Below are 17,649 nucleotides of genomic sequence, written 5' to 3' on the forward strand. Positions count from 1 at the left end.
TTCTTGAAAGAAAAGCAATTTGAAGAAATTTTTTTGCCACATGCAAGAATCCAGTCCCAGAGGAGGATGACATTTCAGATAAGAAAAAAAAGAGTGACTGCCCCCTTACTTGTTCATAGCTGGAGATGTCTGCAATAATCAATCCTCACTTTCCTTTCAGATAGAAAATAATTCCTCTGTGGGAAGAGGTGGCCTGTGTTCCTACCACAAGCTTGCAAAACTCTCATGAAAGTATTTGCCTTAGTACAAAATTGACTTGCCTACAATTTATCATGATGACTGACAGTAAGAGAAAACTAATGATATTTTATTTGCCCAACAAACAATTACTCTGGATGAGTAGAATTTCACAAGGCTGCCGACAGATGGATGAGCAATTCAGATTCAGGGAAGACTAGAGGATGTCAATAATATAAGGTCAAATTCAGCAAAGATTGAATCACCTTCTGTGGAATGATTTGTGAAAAGTGTCCCTATAAAGAAAGGGAGAGACCCAGACACTCAAAAAAGGACATTTAGTAGGACAAAGAATTCAGACCTTCTAGATTACTTGTAAGAACTCACCAGCTGGACATGACTCATCTGTTTAAAAATCTTTGAACGTTTAGAAGTGAGATTTAGCGTCCATATTCATGCCAAAAGAACCTCCCCTGACTTTTGTAGGTAATTCTGTGTTATCTTATAAGATGACCTCATTTATAACAAAATTATGTGACTGCAAAACTGTTCACCTAAATTATTGCTATTTTTTAAGGTTGCTGCACAAATGTGAAGAATCTAAGCTGTTTTTTTTTTTTTTTTTTTTAAAATAAAGTCATGTTTCTAGTCCTTGTATTTGGAAAGACAGTCTTCTAGCTGAAATGAATGTTACCATGAAGTATTTTCTTCTAGAGCCTGCAGACAACCTCAGAGGTTTGAAATACTTGAAATCTAAGGGCAAAGGTTTAAATATCAACCATGTTAACTATTTCACTGCTGTCCATTTTAGCAGAAACATGAAGTTGGTGTGCTTACCCATCCATTGTTGAAAGTACAAAAGTTGCAGATACTGGAGGTGGATTGGTACAAGGCAATTAATTACTGTTAAAGTTTGCTGGAGTATCATAGAGTTGTAGGGCTAGAAGGGACCTCAAGAGTTCATTTAACCCAGCCCCCTGCACTTAGGCAGGACTAAGTTATACTATACCTAGACCAGCCTTGACAACTGTTTGTCTAACATATTCTTAAAAACCTCTAATGACAGGGATTCCGCAACCTTCCTTGGAAGCCTATTCCAGTGCCTAACTATCCTTATAATTAGGAAGTTTTTCCTAATATCTAACCTAAATCTCCCTTGTTGTAGATTAAGCTGGTCACTTAGTTCCTATCTTCAGCAGACATGGGAAACAATTGATCACTGTCCTCTTTATAACAGCCCTTGACACATACATGGATATGTATTTGGGGAGAAGGCATGTGCACCCACACTTCTCCCTTCCCCATAACCCTAAAGTCCCAATAGATACCCAGTAGATCAGATGGGGGAGTGTACCAGGAATGTGCTAAAACTGGTAAACACGGAACTAGGCAACTACATGAAGTTCTAAAGGAAGACAAACACAAAAATACTCACAATGCTGGTTCAGAATGCTACCTTCAGAGCAAGGCAGGTTACTGTGAGCACAGTACATCTTTGCTCCAAGCTCTGTAGAGCCTACCCATTAGTTTCCAAGAATAATTTATGGTGCTGCTTATGGGATAGTTATTTTTGGCTGTTCATTATGTACAGGTGTCAGCAGTTTAAGTTGGTTAAAAAGCATCTGCTGTCTATTCCTGGCATACCACCTTATAGGACAAAGAAGCAGGGAATTTTCAAATAGATGGTCATTCACTTATGGAGCTAACTTTTATTGGTGTCTTGCCAGAGTTAGGTGATCTTCAGTGAACAGAAAGCAGCAGAGTTCTGGATGGCGATATGATAAGGTCTACCGAACAGTGAAGGAAGCACTGAACTGAAGAATCATTGGGGGGTTTGTTTTGTTAGCGACTGCATTGTTTTGATTGTTTTGAATAATATGGGGTTACTAGTGTTGCAATGATAGATGGCATATTTACTGTGTGAGAACATCTACAATTCCTCTCAAAGGTTTTCTGGTGTTTTTTTTTTTTTAAACAACATTATATTATGCTGTGGTGGGGAGAATGGTGTTGTTTGTCTTTTGATTTTGCATTTTTAACACATTTTGCTGAGAGGTTTATTCCTTTTTGCTTGTCCTGTATACTCATGGAGAAGATTACATTATCACTCTTTAAATAAAATTGGAGCTCCATGTCACAACAAGCTAGGCTCAGGACACAGAGGCATGTAAGATTCTAGCTGTGTGCTGTCAGAGGGGTTGCATGTCCTGGCATTTCAACTTTGGATATGCTGCAGTCAGGCATCCAAATAAGTGGCCTGATTTTCAGAGGTCCTGAGCACTTGTACTTCCCCATTGACTTCTACAAAAGGAAGAGTTATTCGGCATCTCTGAAAATCAGTTATAGCCATACTTAGGCTCCCAAGAGCCTGACTGTAGCACCCCTACATACTAATTCTAGAGATATAAAACAACATTCACTGTGTTCATGGTGTGTTCCCAATAGGACTAATGAGATCACTTAAGTGTTGCAAAACGTTGCTGGAGTTAAGGCAAAAGTTCTCTTCCCTTTCAGGGCATGGAAACAATACTACTGCAGTATCCCCTGCAGAGTTCTGGCCAGGGATCCACTAGCCACTCCCCCATCCATGACATTAGCCACAGCCAATGTGACAACTGCTGTGGTACACTACACATCAATGCATGAGGAGGAAGTGAAGTCCTCCTAGGTGGCTCTCCTCAACGTCGGGACACCTTGAACCTCCTGCAAAGCAGAACCTTTCTGGTTCAACTGCTTTTGAGACCTTCCATGGCCCTTCTGAAGGCCTCAAGATATGCTCCTTACTAAACAGCAACTCCGAATTTAATACGTTACCATGACATTTCAGGAGGTAAGAGTATACAATTTCCTTTTCTGGGAAGTCAGGAACCAGATCAAGCAGTGTCTTGATTTTCTGCCCCTAGGAAATTAAATACATACAACAGAAACAGTGCTTACAATAAGTCTTAAAGAACAGGGCTATACAACTTGGGCACTTATATTTCCATTATGGCTGAGTCTTTCAGATGAAATTTATAAGAGGACTGGACTATTCAATCTGACGGCTGATCTTCACATTTCTTTTCATTATTTCACATGCAGCATGAAAAACGGGACAAAATATTAAAGATAGTTTCCCAAATCCATTATTAGGCTTTTCAAGTCAGTGGGAGTGTTGCCAATGCCTTTGATGGAATCAGGATTTCACTCCCCCACGTTAAAAAATGCAGAACAACCAGCTGTTGGTCAGTAACCCCCCCCCCCCAATATTTTTTAAATCAGGCCATTAATTAAGGTACCTAAATATAAATGTAAGAAACTAACTTTAGTTTCTAATTTTTGGAACTCTTGCCCTGCAAGTACAAAATAATGATACAAATTAAATTAAATCTGTATCTAAAAATAATGAAGTAATTTCTTTCCTCATGTTTTTTTAAATATGTGGACAGATTTCAAATTATGTAGAATCAGGGTGTATGCAAGAACCTGCACACATATGCAAACCATGTATATGTGCATAAAACTGATATGCCCTAATTTGAAATGTGCCCTCCAATGTAAACCTCATTATACAGTGATTGGCCTGGCTAACTGGTTTGTGATCTTACAATGCAGTTAACAAATAAGCTCAAATTTTCATATTGGAAAATATGTGCATGCTTACTGTAGTACAGAAAGCAGACAGTTATAGTGGACTGAGTAAGAGGAAGTTGCATAAAAATGTGTGACGTTTGGACTCTCTATTACGTATTGAGAACAGAGGAATTGTTGAACTAAAAAAGAAACAGAATTATAGTATTCTGTAAACACCCAGGCACACTGAGTATTCACTATAAAATAAATTGGGTTCCTGATGCGAATGCTATAGATTAATGATATACTCTGAAGTTAATGTTAAACCTGTCGATATTTTGGATGGGAAAAAGAAAAAGCAATGTCTGATCAAAGCTAGCTTTGAAAACCACAGTAATTAACCTTGTTAGTATGCTTTGGCTCAACTTTCTTGCTGGGCTGACAAACCTTCTTGCAACACATTAATATGCAAGTGTTCTAAATTCCAAACTCATCCAAAAGTTGTTATCTAGGACTGATTAAATAAGAATGCTGCTAATATATTTAATTACATTCATGCAAATATTATACCTGTCCTGGTTTCTGTGAAGATTTAGCTATGAAAGCCATCAGAGTTCCCTTTTGTTCAGCTATTCCACCACACCTCTTTAAAAAAAAAAAAAAAAGGAAAAATTAAAATAGCATCAGTGAGTGTAGCTTCTTGATAAACAAACTGGCTAAGGTGAACATTTCCAATTAAAAAGGTTCACAATAATACAGTAATATATCATTAGCTAGCAGTAGGGCCTAATAAAAGACCATTAATTAAAAAATACCCCCAAAATGAAAACAAGTGCATGCCATGCCAAGCTTTTGTAAATGCTGTCCTTGGCATGGTAAGCATGAAGTTTGTTTAAAAGAAAAGGGAGAAAAAATCAAATGCCTTAACATCCCACAGAAATGAGGCTTAGGACTGCAAAAGAAAGAGGGGGTAAAAAGAAACACTATTCCTCTCCAATTATACTGCCAAGCATTCACAAGTGAGCTAGGGATCATAAGGTTAATTATACATTTAATAAGGTGTCAGGGAGATAACTGCTCGTTTCTTTATAAAAATTAAAACGTACAAAGCAAGTTCTCTTTAAAGTATAATTACCTACACTTATGCATACAAAAGGACTGATTTCAATCTCTCTATTTTATAAAAGGCTTTCATTGCAACAGACAGCCAGTGCTTGAGAGAGACAAAAGTTAAACTTAAAAAAAGTTTATGTGACAGACCAGATAAATCAAGTGTCTATCCCATCTTAGAATCTATAGTAAAATCAAATATGCAAGACAATATTTTAGTTATGTTCATTGGAAGTGTCATTCTTATACATTTTAAAATACACATTTTTTAATAACATTTAAAACAAACTACAAATACTAAAATCCACTAGGAACAAACACAGTGGGGAGTGTATATACACACATGCACACATAAAATGAATTTATAATATAAACTGATATTTTAGACATGTGTGAACAATAAATAATTCTTCACTACATTAAGAATATACTATGTATATAATATTGTTTGACAAGTTCTTGAAGGTTCAGGTGAAAAGGTTATTGTTTGACACCTCATTCTATCAAGGAAAGGCAAACTGATGGAATGTTGAAATCCATATAGCCCAAGTGTTCTGTCAAATATTTGCTTTATGACGACAGTGTAAAAGCGTTTTGTGGGGAAACTTACAATATTATTGCTACTGGTACTTGCCATCCTCACCTACTGTCACTCTGGGAATTCAGTTCTTTTAAGAGGAATGGAACATAGTATACAAAAGGAATATATTTGCATATCCCCTTCACAGGCTAAGATATCAACACAAATATGTCTTTTTCAAAAGTTTTATATTTTTAAAAAGGTAAGGAACACCTTCACTTGCAAAATGGTAAATGTAAAAGTTACAGTGAAAAGCTTTCACAGCATATAATTTATGTTGTACTACCATAAAAACTACACAATGCTTTCTTAAGAGAGGTCAGTGACATCTTAAAGACCATGTTTAAAAATTATGTCCTCACATGTGTTACCAATATCATTTTAGATTATTACAATGAAAAGGATTCAACATTTATGCTGTTGGGTTATTTTTTGCACTTCATACAGTTTGGATAACGTAAAGAAGCTGGTCAATATCACTTTCTTCTTTCCAAATATTAGTGCACTACTTGAGCTACAGCATTGTATGGGAGTGTTTAAACCCAAATATAAATGGTTTCAAGTGACATTTCCCCTACCCCCCAAAAGAATTTTCTCTTTCACACACTGAATTTAACATCTAAACTACCTGATAATGTCCATATTTAAACCCCCCCAACACTGTAAAATAATCAACATTTTGTGGTACATAACCAAAATCTACCCAAGAAGCTATTTCTAATATTATACAGGACAGTAAATTCCAATTTTGCAGTAATAAGATTTTACACAAAGTACAGATGGAAAGTACAAAGGAAAAAAAAATTTAAATCAACACTCTCTTGCTGCATTTGCAATCCAGAGTGAGAACCTGAAAGTTAAACTAACAATTGATTTTCATTGTTTAATCCAAGAGAAATGCTAATTAAATAGTGAAATGTAAAATGGATGTTTAAAATTCTTTCCATTTTAACTATCTATGATGTTATGACTAATATAAGTGAAGAAATAGGTTAGCTTATGATGTCATTTTTAAGTTGACCATGCCCATTTAAAATAATGCGCAGATACCCAATAAAGAAAATGATGATTCCACAGTGTGTAATGTTCAAATAATATGCTTAATCCTATAGCAACAGTCACTGATGAAATTTCACTATCTTCATTCCTGTTAATAAAATAAAACTGTTCCTGAAGGTTTAAAAAAAAGAGAATGAATAAAGTGGAGGTTTTCCATTCCTTTTACTGTTTAAAGTACTTAGCAGCCGGTAAAAACCGAAGTGAATACAGTACTCCTTACTATCAGAAATTGGTAACAGGCCTCAATTTGACACAGGGAGTCTACACAAACACAGCAATCTGCAGGATCACTGTGATTGTTTGACTGCCACCTGCTGGGAAGAGACTCCCTGTCTGAGCCTGTTTGTGTATACTGCCAGTGGCAGCTCTGATCACCCACAGTTCTTTCTGCATTTGGCTCAGCTTTATATTTAGCTCTGTTAAAATGGCATGAATGCAGTTGTCTCGTTCGCTGAAGATTGCTAATTTAACTGAGACTGTAGGCCACAGAGACCTGCATTTGTCATTTAATGCGTCTGTGACACACAAGTGAATAGAGAGCAAATTCAGCTCTTAATAACCTTGAATAAAGCACAACAACATTTGAGTAGTCAAGTGAGATGCTGCATTTAAAAAGGAAACACTGTCCACTTTTTGTTTGCAAACTGTGTAGCTATAGAGATGCATGGTATTTAAAGTATTACAGAAATTAGAGAGATCAAAGGGAAATTGTTCTTTTGCAAGAAGAGACTGCTATCCGATGAAGTGAGCTGTAGCTCACGGAAGCTTATGCTCAAATAAATTTGTTAGTTTCTAAGGTGCCACAAGTACTCCTTTTCGTTTTGCAGATACAGACTAACATGGCTGCTACTCTGAAACCTATATAACTGAGCATTCGTGCAGAACCACTTGCCTAGGACAGGAGTTCAAATGAGATACGAGTTCTCCTTCCCTTGTTTCAGGGCATTTCACATTAGAGGAAAACAAACCATTATTCTTTTCCCACGCTGGCACCCATAAAACTACTAGTCTATAATTTGGGACTATCTACCCAGGCCATGCTACTGCAATTCACATTGTAATTTAGGTGCACTAGCATCAGCACGCTCCGTACACTGCACTCTAACACACACACCTACGTTTGATAATTTCTCAATTTACTTATGACAAGCTCGGAACACTACTATTCTTCTCCTGGTATATTATTACCTGTAGTAGAAATCTGGCATCATCCACTCTTCCTGCATCCACATACTGAAGGAAAAGATCTGTGGCAGGTTTGTAAACTCCAAATTGATTGACCAATCGCTCTGCCATGGCACTTACTGCAAAATGACAGGTATGTAAGGAATATATTTCATTTTAAAAGTCACTTTTAGAAACTTTACTGGCATGGTTTTTGTTGAAGAAGACAGGATTTTATATGTAATTATGTTTAATAAGGTTTCTATTTAACCAGCAAATTTAATTTTACTACAAAAAACTTACGTTTTTCCAAAGCTGGCTCCAGTCTTTCCTCAATCACCTTTCTAAACACATAGGACATACTTGTGATTGGTGAATCAGGATTTTGCATTCCAGAGATAAACAAAGGCTCAATATATTCCACTGCCATATCAAGGTTATTGCTTAAAAAAAAAAAAAAAAGGTGCATTGGTTTAGTTTCTAACGTTAAAACTCAAACTAAAAGAAGCAGGTACATGAATGTTTTATTTTTCTACATTAATATTACACACAGTAGCAATGTTAAAAGTACCTATGACTCCATTCATGCAGATATTGTAACAACACAAAGTGAAACAAATTTATGGCTGAATGGATAAAATCACCAGTAACAATATTTTTCTGGAATGAACTTTGACCTGAACAACGCTAAAGTAACTGACATTTTTTTTAAAAATTTTTATTTAAGTATTAAAGATGACTGCTGGTTAGCTACTTAAAGAGGGTGTTCTGCAAACCTAAAAGGTAAAAATAAAACATTAAGGGATGGTATTTGAATAATTAATACAGAAAACTCAAGGAGTATTTTTTTATAATATTTTATTTAATATTTACCTGAATTTTTCATAGATGTCTTTCTGGATGTGAAAAATGATATTAAACGTAATTTCTTTAGCAGCTTTGTCTGTGGTCTGTTTTAACTTAGGAAGGAGTACACTGTAGCATACTCTTATAAAATCATGGGCACAAGGTACAGTATTCATAAAATGCCACGTCTACATTTAGCGTTCTAAAAGTTTAAATGACCATACTCTTGCCTCAGTCCATTCTAAAAATAATTATTATAATAGTACTTAAAGGAATCTTTAATTTGAGCAAAACAAATGTTTGGTTAATTAGAAATACAGCACATTTCGGCATTTATAAGCTACTGAAAACACAAAAGCATATTTAAATATCCATAAGGGTCTATTGTTGCTGAATGCCACAACTTGATGATCAATTTTTTTTGAAAAGGCAAGGGCACAGGATTTTTGCTATTGAAAAACAGAAGTCTTTGCATGTAGCCTGCTATGTTAACATGAAGTTAGTTGTGATAAGAGAAAGAAAACTGATTACACTGTTTTATGCAGTAAGTACCTCTGTATAATCTGATCTATTTATCCTAAATTGGAGTGATTACATGACAAGGCTTTGACACTCCTCCATGGACAGAACATGGAAATATAGTATAATATGCTATTTAAGAGACTGATCCCACAAAATCTTACTCACATGAGTTCCCATTCCTTATGCAAATAATTAATAAAAACATCACTTTAAATGAATTACTCCTGTACAAAAAGACTGCTCATAAAGTTAAAGGTTTTGCAGGACTGGGTCCTTAAAGTAACAGTATTTTCAGCCACTAGATATCATACTAAGCTCACTATTAGAACAGACCTGCTTGTCTCTCCCCACTCAATTGAAATGATCTTGCAGTTCCAAATACCTTAGTTGGGTATTTTTTCTGGTCCTAAATGCCTGAGGCAATCGTAGATATCTACTATGTCTTACATATTTCTATAGCTCTCCTGCTGAATTAGGGACAGAGTTGGCTCTATCTTGTGAGAGTGGCTTGAAATAAATAATACAAATAAATAAGAAAATAACAGAATGCGAGACTCCTGAGGACTATTTCCAACAGAGGTAGCTTGAGAAACTCAAAATTTAAAAGAAAAAAAATCAAAGTCAATTCACAGGAACCTACTGAAGTTACATAAAGAGGATGAGTGAGCAAAGAACCAACATGAAAGTTAAAATAAAAATGACAGACCATGAAGCTATAAATCTGAGTCAAAGTATATGGATGACTTTAGGGGACAATTAACACAATGGAAATTGTGGTCATACAGTAGTATGGCAAGTGGATTTTTTTTTAATACTCTTCTTATAGCTTTTTCGTTAATGAAAAATAGACCAGTAGTAGGCAACTTGCTGGTAGGCAAGTTATTTAACTAGTACCTTTGGAAAGTGCACACTCAACCTCTACGTTTCATAACTACCTCTGGAATGGCTAGTAGTTTCAGTTCTCCAGTTAGAACTTTTGATGTCTGGTGAACTTTCAAGTCCTATATTTACACACACACCCCCACCCACCCACCCAACTCTGGCAAAACAGTAACTAATATGATTAAGTCCCTAATTTTCAGCATTCACACTTCAATAAACTTTGCATCAGGCCTTAAATGAGAACTATAATATGCACAACTGTTGAGGACAGGAAGTATTACAATCAGCTGAAGCTATGGGTAGGCAGGGTTTGGTAAGTACACAGATTTTTACATCATTATGTCACTCAAAGTTCTCCCAACTAATAGTTGCAAGTCAGACCCTATGTTTCATTAAATGATTTTCAGGCTCCACTGTGCATGTAAAAGAAACCTGAAAAGCAGCCAACTTGGCCAGAACTCTAGTATCCAATCAATCTTAATGAAGGAAAACAACTGAAGTTAGGCGCAACAGTACACTTTTCCCTCCTTGTACAAAAAAAGCCATACCAATCCTGCAAGTACTTACTTCTTGATGTGAGCCCATACAGTGTTATTGACAAAAAGCATGCGAGATAAACCAATTGAGGCTGCCAGGTTTTCTACCATCTTCTCAACTGTGCATATGCTCTCCAGATCGCCTTTCATAGCCAGAGCCTGAACGAGCCGAGTCACAGCTAGTGGAATAGGTACCATGTCACTTTCAAGGACTGTTTTTAGAGTAGACACAGCATCTAGTCAGGATGAAAAGGGAGAAAGAAAATGAAGATTTTAGTAGAGAAGCAGACCTTATTGACATTATTATTAGCCTTACTTGTTCTATTTAAAAAAAAACCAATATACAGAAAAATAGCCCTAAAACAGCTGCAGTTAAATACAATATTAAACGAGTATATAAACGAAGGTCTCAGCAGGGCTTTTTCATGTTTAACAATTAAGTACAGGAAGATAAAATCCTCTAAACCTTGTTCACTGGAAAACCTTGACAGGATTCCTAAACAATATTTTTGACACATCACACCCAAGGAAAGCAGCCATATTATGAATGTTTTCCCCTCATACTCCTCACTGAAGCCTGGAAGTATTTAACTTATTGTTCTAAAACAGATTGTAACCCAGTTTTCCTTGTTATGAAGCCTTTGCCATTGGAGATATTGGATACCCTAGCTAAGATATTTTGTTTAAAATAAAGTGCATCAAATGAGTAAAATCGTTGGAATCCAGGAATATCACTAATTTTCTTTTCAATAGGCTTTACAAAAAATACAATATTGGATAAAACTACATGGTATGAATTTACACACAAGTATAAATAACCAGACATCAGTTATTTGTGAAAACTGAAGAGCAATCTTGCCAACCTATAAAGCAGTAAAACCACATTAACTACAAGCTTCAATATCAATCCTCTTGCTGGCACTAATTTAAAACAACAAAAACAAAAAAAATCCTCTCCACTAAACATTCCTCTAAACTATGATTGTTCTCAATTTACATTATACACAAGCAAGCATAAAAAGAAAGACATACTCCTCTTGTAAAAACCTCTCACTGCTTACCAGCACAGGTAGGATTTATCAAAGGTAATAATTATAATATCAAAGGATAACACTTCTAACATAACACATACACGTTCTTGAACTCTGTAGCATTAACATTTAGGTTCTCTATACAGGTACAGGCTGCCACCCCACAATCCAAACGTTATTTTTTATAGAAGGACAAGAAAATACTGTACAGTATGCCTAATCCCCACAGCAAACTCCCAACCCTGGTTTAGTTTGTTATCTTGTTTTGACAGTCTTAACAAAGACATGCGGGACAAGATTCCTAGAGCCTGAAAACTAAACTGAATTACCTGCCACTTTCAAATTTTCCTCCCTATCTCAAGTGTTGCCCCTTAGCAGTTCAGATGTTGCTTGACTGGCCTTCTCAGGAACAGGACACTATAACAAGAGTCTTAGACAACATTACACAAACCCAGCAACACTGCAAAAAACTACTAACGGCAACAAATGCATTCTGTATGTCCTTCTTAGTACTACACCTATAAAAACCTCTTAAAATTCTTACTATTCCTAATGTGAATTTACATTTTTAGAATGTTTGTCACAAACCAATGTTTACCCTCATGTCTGACCAGGTTTTCTCTACAGCCTGCAACCCCAAAACAAAGCTCTAAAACTTTTTATCCAATACAAACTGGTTCCTACTAAAAATATGTGATACATCTTTTAAGAAAGGTTAAGCTCTCCAAAGGATATAAATCTTTTTATATAGCACTACAAATGTACATGGTGTGTCACACAGAAAGGTATGACAGTTAAAGGATGGAAAGAGATACTTGGAACAAAGTTTACAACAGTGAAAAATCACAATACGCTTACTGTTACTCACACATCTTATTAGCTCTTTTTAGTCTTTTTTTTTTTTTTAATTACTTAGTATATTTAAATTTGGGGGAAGTATCCAGGAAGCAGGACAGAGTGGAAGTTAGAAACAGGACTTTAGGGGAGGGGGGCAAAAATAAAAAGAAAGCCTTTGCATTTTGGGGAAGAACTGTGAAACATTTTTCAGGCACACCTATACTAAATCATAACTATGACTGAAAGCTTATCAGTTTACTATTTCAAGGCCTTCTCTGCAGGGAAAGGGGTAGAAACTGTTTTTGTTGATGTTGATGGAAGCTGCACTTCTTTATTATTTATAGGTTACCAAAATCAGGGCAAAGGAAGAAGGTCTACGGCTATGGTTTCAGTGACTGAAAGCAGTGAGTTTTGAAGGACAGAAATTGTTTAATGGACAAGATCAGGGAGGATATTCCAAGCATAATGGCATTCATTCCTGGAAACCAATGCAGATCTCAAGGGAGCAGCAAAGAGAGTGAGAGGCATGCAAGGAGGAGGGATTTTTTAGCACATGTTGGATAGAATTGAGGTGGTACAATGAAAGAATCTGGAATGCCAAGGGAAAAAAGTTACAATAGTCAAAATAGACCAGAGTATTGGCCAAGGATTCAGTAGTGGGTTACGAGGAAAGGAAGAATTCTGGAGATAGTACTAAAGAAAGAACTTACAAAACCTAGCAACATGCTGGACTGAGGACAAAGCAGAAGGGAGAGTGAAATCAAATATGACAGGTTGCAGGCCTGTGTGACTGTGAAAATAGAGGACTGTCAACAATAAGAGATGAATTGGAGATGGGGAAGAAAAGGAGTTCCATTTCACCATGCTGAGTCTGAGTTGGTGTTAGGATCCTTGCATGCACATGTCAAGGGGAAAAAAACCGACATGAGACTGTATGGAAAAGGAATTTGAAAGCAAACGTGTTTGTTTACTGGCAACAGAAAACACAGTGAAATGATGCATCTCACTTACTGCAGAAGCATTTTAACATAGGCAATGCTACATGCATATATGGTACAACATCAAAGCATGATGAAGTGAATTAATTTAAAGATGATATGGCAGGTACAAATCTGAATTTCCTTGCTTTTGTCAGATTAAAATCAAAACGTTCCCCAATTTGATATTTTTGTTTACATTTAGTTTCTCTTGTGTTTTAGAGTAATATTCCAAATATATTAATAGGAAAATATTTATACTGTATAGGCAATTGCACTGATTCAAAATCCTGTTTGTGCAGGGTTTTCCAGTCCCAAATAATGCAGTGCAGTAGAACAGGTTGGTAACGAAGTAGATAAAACCTTGATAAAAATGTTAACGTGAGGATGTACACATACTCGTAGGGTCAGATTTTTCAAAAGTGCTCAGAGAAAGACTGGAACCTCTAACTTTACTAGCATTGTTCAGTCTTGATGCATCACCCACTTTCCCCTAAAACAAAGACATCAAACTGCAAACAAATGATGCTGAAGAGCTGAAAGTTGCATAACAGTTTTCCACCACCTTGTCCCACGCATGTGCTTCCCTCAGCCACCATTTCTGTTATGTTATAATATTAAAATTAAAAAGGAAAGAAAAGTACAATGTACGTTTCAATGCTATTGGTATTGTGAACTATTAAAAAGTATTAGTTTTTTAAATCAATATTATAATCATTTAGTGCACAATCACGTACATTTAACACTCAATTTAACTCATCTGATATCTCACACAACCAACACAATATGAAAGAAGCAACTGCTGGGAATTGTTTCAGATGCTCTAAAGTATGTTAATTTCTAAAGCAAAATGACTTGTGCTGTGAATTTTAACGCACTTGAAAGCCTGTACTTTCTCTCGTTCTGGAGCACAAATTTTGCATGTCTGAAGAGCTGTGATTCATCTTAAGAAAACCCATCTTGTGTTAAATGGAATGGAAACTGGACTAAGTGGTCAAATGACAAGTACATTCATATTCAAGCTGTATTATAAATGCATGTACAGTAATTTACGTCTCTCAGCTACCACAAAAGGCTCTTGATAAGCAGGTAATTTGCTAAATGGACTCCTTTATCCAAGTATTCGAAGGGCGTTACAAGAAAAATCTGCAGAGGCATTAATGTGACGTAAAGGTCAAGCATTGTGACATACCTTTCAAATAATCCCGCCTAACTTGCGTTATGATGAGGAGGCTGCTGGCAGCATCGTTCAGTGTGAAGCCCTTGATGTGGGTCTCAGCGCTAAAAGAAGCAGACATTTAGAAAGGAATTACTGACATGCTTCTGATACGATAATAAATGGTTGAGCACCAAGGTGAAATTATAAAAACTACTGTTCGTATGTTAAAAATATTGCTGCAAAATATCGACCTGGAGACAGCTTTTGTGTTATCCTGTCAATGGTTATAGAAGGATAATTTTTTTTTGCATTCTGACAGATGACAAAGTTGGAAATGAGCAACAAAAGAAACAAAGTACAAGATTTTTTTTAAACAATCGGTTCAGATTCTTGAATGCTGACATATTAGATGACTAAAATAACTGCATGCCCTGCATTGTTCTGTTGTATCCTAAGCTGGATACTTTTTCTTCTTTTTTAAGTCTCCATAATTATAAAATGTAAAACTATTCTTTCAGCAATAAAAATGAAACATTTATTTTCAGCACAGTATATTTTAAATATAAACTAAAGCATATTATGAACTAACACCATATTATTTGGTTGATTAATTTTCAAATTTCTGTCATCTACATGTATACAGTTTTTAAAACTGAACATACTTCATTTGCTGCCTTTGCCATGTTAAAATTAAATTTAATTTATCAATTCTGAGTCCCTTGCAATGCAAAAAAGTCATACATCTACAGCAAAGAGAACTTTGCTTTAATAATACTGCTTTTAAGAAACTAACATGTATGCTTTTAATTCAGACTACCCAGCAATCACATCTATTTTATACTTGTAAAATGCCCCTACTTCTAATGAAATTTAGGCACATTTTTAATACATAAGGATAACTTTACAGAGGTTCATTTCTAGATTACAAAATCTCCCCACACAAAAAATGGGCACTGCCATTTGCCATATCAGCAATCAAGATAAACCTCACTGATCATCTTGTGGCAAACAACTGAGCAGCCTACCTACTTGAATTTATGAGCTGAGCGGATTGGGAGGTAAGCAGGGTCATTGCTAAATTATTCTCATCAATCCCAAGAAAATCCTTCATAGAGTACACAATATGACTATCCTCTCAGTCACTTTCAGCCTCTAGGGCTCACAAATGCAGTCACTGGACTCAGAATTTTCTTACTCTCCCAACCAATCCTCTTAATCCCTGCCTAAGCACCCATTGCTCAGTTCCGTGTTTTTTTCCCTTTGTCCCATCTGTCAAAGCCCTTAAGTCAACAATTCATGCATGAGACTGTAAATTACATATAACAAAGGATTTACTTTCTCCAATCTTCCAATCTTTAGTGTGATTAAATAGATGTTAGCCACTATTACAGAACTAATCCCTCATTCCAATACTACTAAATTTCTATTTTAAAACTCTTGAACTAAGTGCAATAAACATACCTAAAATTCACTAGAATCGTAAGGCAGCAGCACTTTGGTCTGACCAAGATATCAGAAAACTCCTGGACTTTCCCAGAGTCTCAGCTGGCATGCTGCTTCCCTCCATGATCATCTCAATTCAACATTAGTTCTTTTCAGACCTGATACCAAGATATTAATTTAAAAAACAAACTAGTCTTTTTAGATTAAAAAATGCTTGTTATGCTGTACTATTACTATACTGTACTATTACTAACATAAACACTATAAGATTCTCTAAATATTATTTAAATTTCAAATTTGGCTTCAAACAGAGAACAAAAGAAAAATATGTGAAACTACCTTTCATATCTTTTACTGTAAATATTAGGAGAGATGTAATTTTCAGGCCACTGCACATATTTAGGCTTCTAGAAGTAATCTCTCAGTAAATGAGGTTGGTAAGATTGACTCCTATGTAGCCCAAAGTTTCCAGAATACAGAAATTTGTCAAGCATGCACAAATGTTCTTGTTCTAAATTGTTCACACCACAGATACTTTTTCGATTCCATTCACTACTTCAATACACTATTTAGGCATTTTTAGAAGAAAGTTTGTTTCCATAAAATTGTTTTTGAAGTCTGAGTACTTATAATTTTATTCATTTGTTATTGAAAGACCCATGTACTGTCAAATAAAGTCATGAGTACTGATGATATCAAGTGTACTCTCTATTATCTTGCAAAGAAAAACCAGCAAGAGTTAACCAGCATGGGTTCATTAGAGTGCCATCATGTGATATTTCTGAACTGTATGCTTTCCTGAACTGCCCTGCCAAACAATGTAGTTTTTATTATTCTAGGTTTAGAAGACGGACCAATAAGAATGGAGCTTCTGGCTAGATCCTACTTCCATTTTCCCTAAAACCAAGAAGTTTTTAAGAAGGCACAATCACGAAAATTATTTTATTTGGGAGCAATATAGTGTATTTTCATGAACCACTAAAAACTAAGTTTTGTGGTGACCTACACATTGTTTAAAATCACATACAGGTATTATATGTATCCAGTTCATCATTTTCTTTTGAATAAACATGTTGCAGTTCTCTCCATTGTTCTTGTTTTAACCAAATAACGTACCACTCTCTGTTTTTAAATTCCTACTCTCCTCAATCTTCCTTTGATGACTAGTTCGGTTTTCTTTACAGTACATGACCTATTAAAATGAAGATACTTCCTTCCCACTTTCCACTAAAAAGAATTTTAAAATCAGTTCTCCTTACTACACGACAGCTTTTCACCCAAATATTTCAACCTTTTATGCAACTCTTCTTCTTTTTTTTTTAACCAATGTAAAAAGGATAGTAATCTCCTCACGTAATCAGATTGCCAGACTGTTTAATAACCCAACTGATTTACATTGGTGACATTGCGAGCTGGTCTATACTTTTAGTCACTAAAGTGCCTACACCACTTTTGAAAACGGGATTTAGGTGCTTTAAGATTTTACCTTATTTCAGTATACTAGTCACTGGCATATGACCCTGGGACAAGTTTTACATGCAGCAGTCAAAACACATGGTACAACCACATGATTCATTAAAGTTAAACCCAATCCAACTCCAAATATTCTACTAATACACACTGTAGAAAGACACATTACAACTTGATGCGTTAATGTCATATTCCTGGACCAGCTAGCCTTGAAAGGTGAATAATATATTGATACCGTGCACACTTCTTTTTCATTTGATTTATGAAAGACCAATGCATTACTCACTATATCAGGGATCGGCAA

At 35.6% G+C, this 17,649-nt stretch overlaps 1 protein-coding gene across 1 annotated transcript in view; it reads right to left on the reverse strand.

Moving 5' to 3' along the window:
* LRPPRC (leucine rich pentatricopeptide repeat containing) overlaps positions 1–17,649 on the reverse strand; it is a 168,653-nt gene that overhangs the window by 4,999 nt on the left and 146,005 nt on the right. Inside the window, exons 31-36 of the mRNA XM_037895838.2 lie at positions 14,466–14,554; positions 10,460–10,664; positions 7,946–8,085; positions 7,667–7,782; positions 4,300–4,374; positions 2,992–3,076 (exon numbers count right to left, since the gene is read on the reverse strand). Coding sequence (XP_037751766.1) covers positions 2,992–3,076; positions 4,300–4,374; positions 7,667–7,782; positions 7,946–8,085; positions 10,460–10,664; positions 14,466–14,554 — 710 coding nt within the window. The remainder of the gene's footprint in view (positions 1–2,991; positions 3,077–4,299; positions 4,375–7,666; positions 7,783–7,945; positions 8,086–10,459; positions 10,665–14,465; positions 14,555–17,649) is intronic.

The sequence above is a fragment of the Chelonia mydas genome, chromosome 3 (genome assembly GCF_015237465.2).
Source record: "Chelonia mydas isolate rCheMyd1 chromosome 3, rCheMyd1.pri.v2, whole genome shotgun sequence".
Taxonomy (NCBI): domain Eukaryota; kingdom Metazoa; phylum Chordata; order Testudines; family Cheloniidae; genus Chelonia; species Chelonia mydas.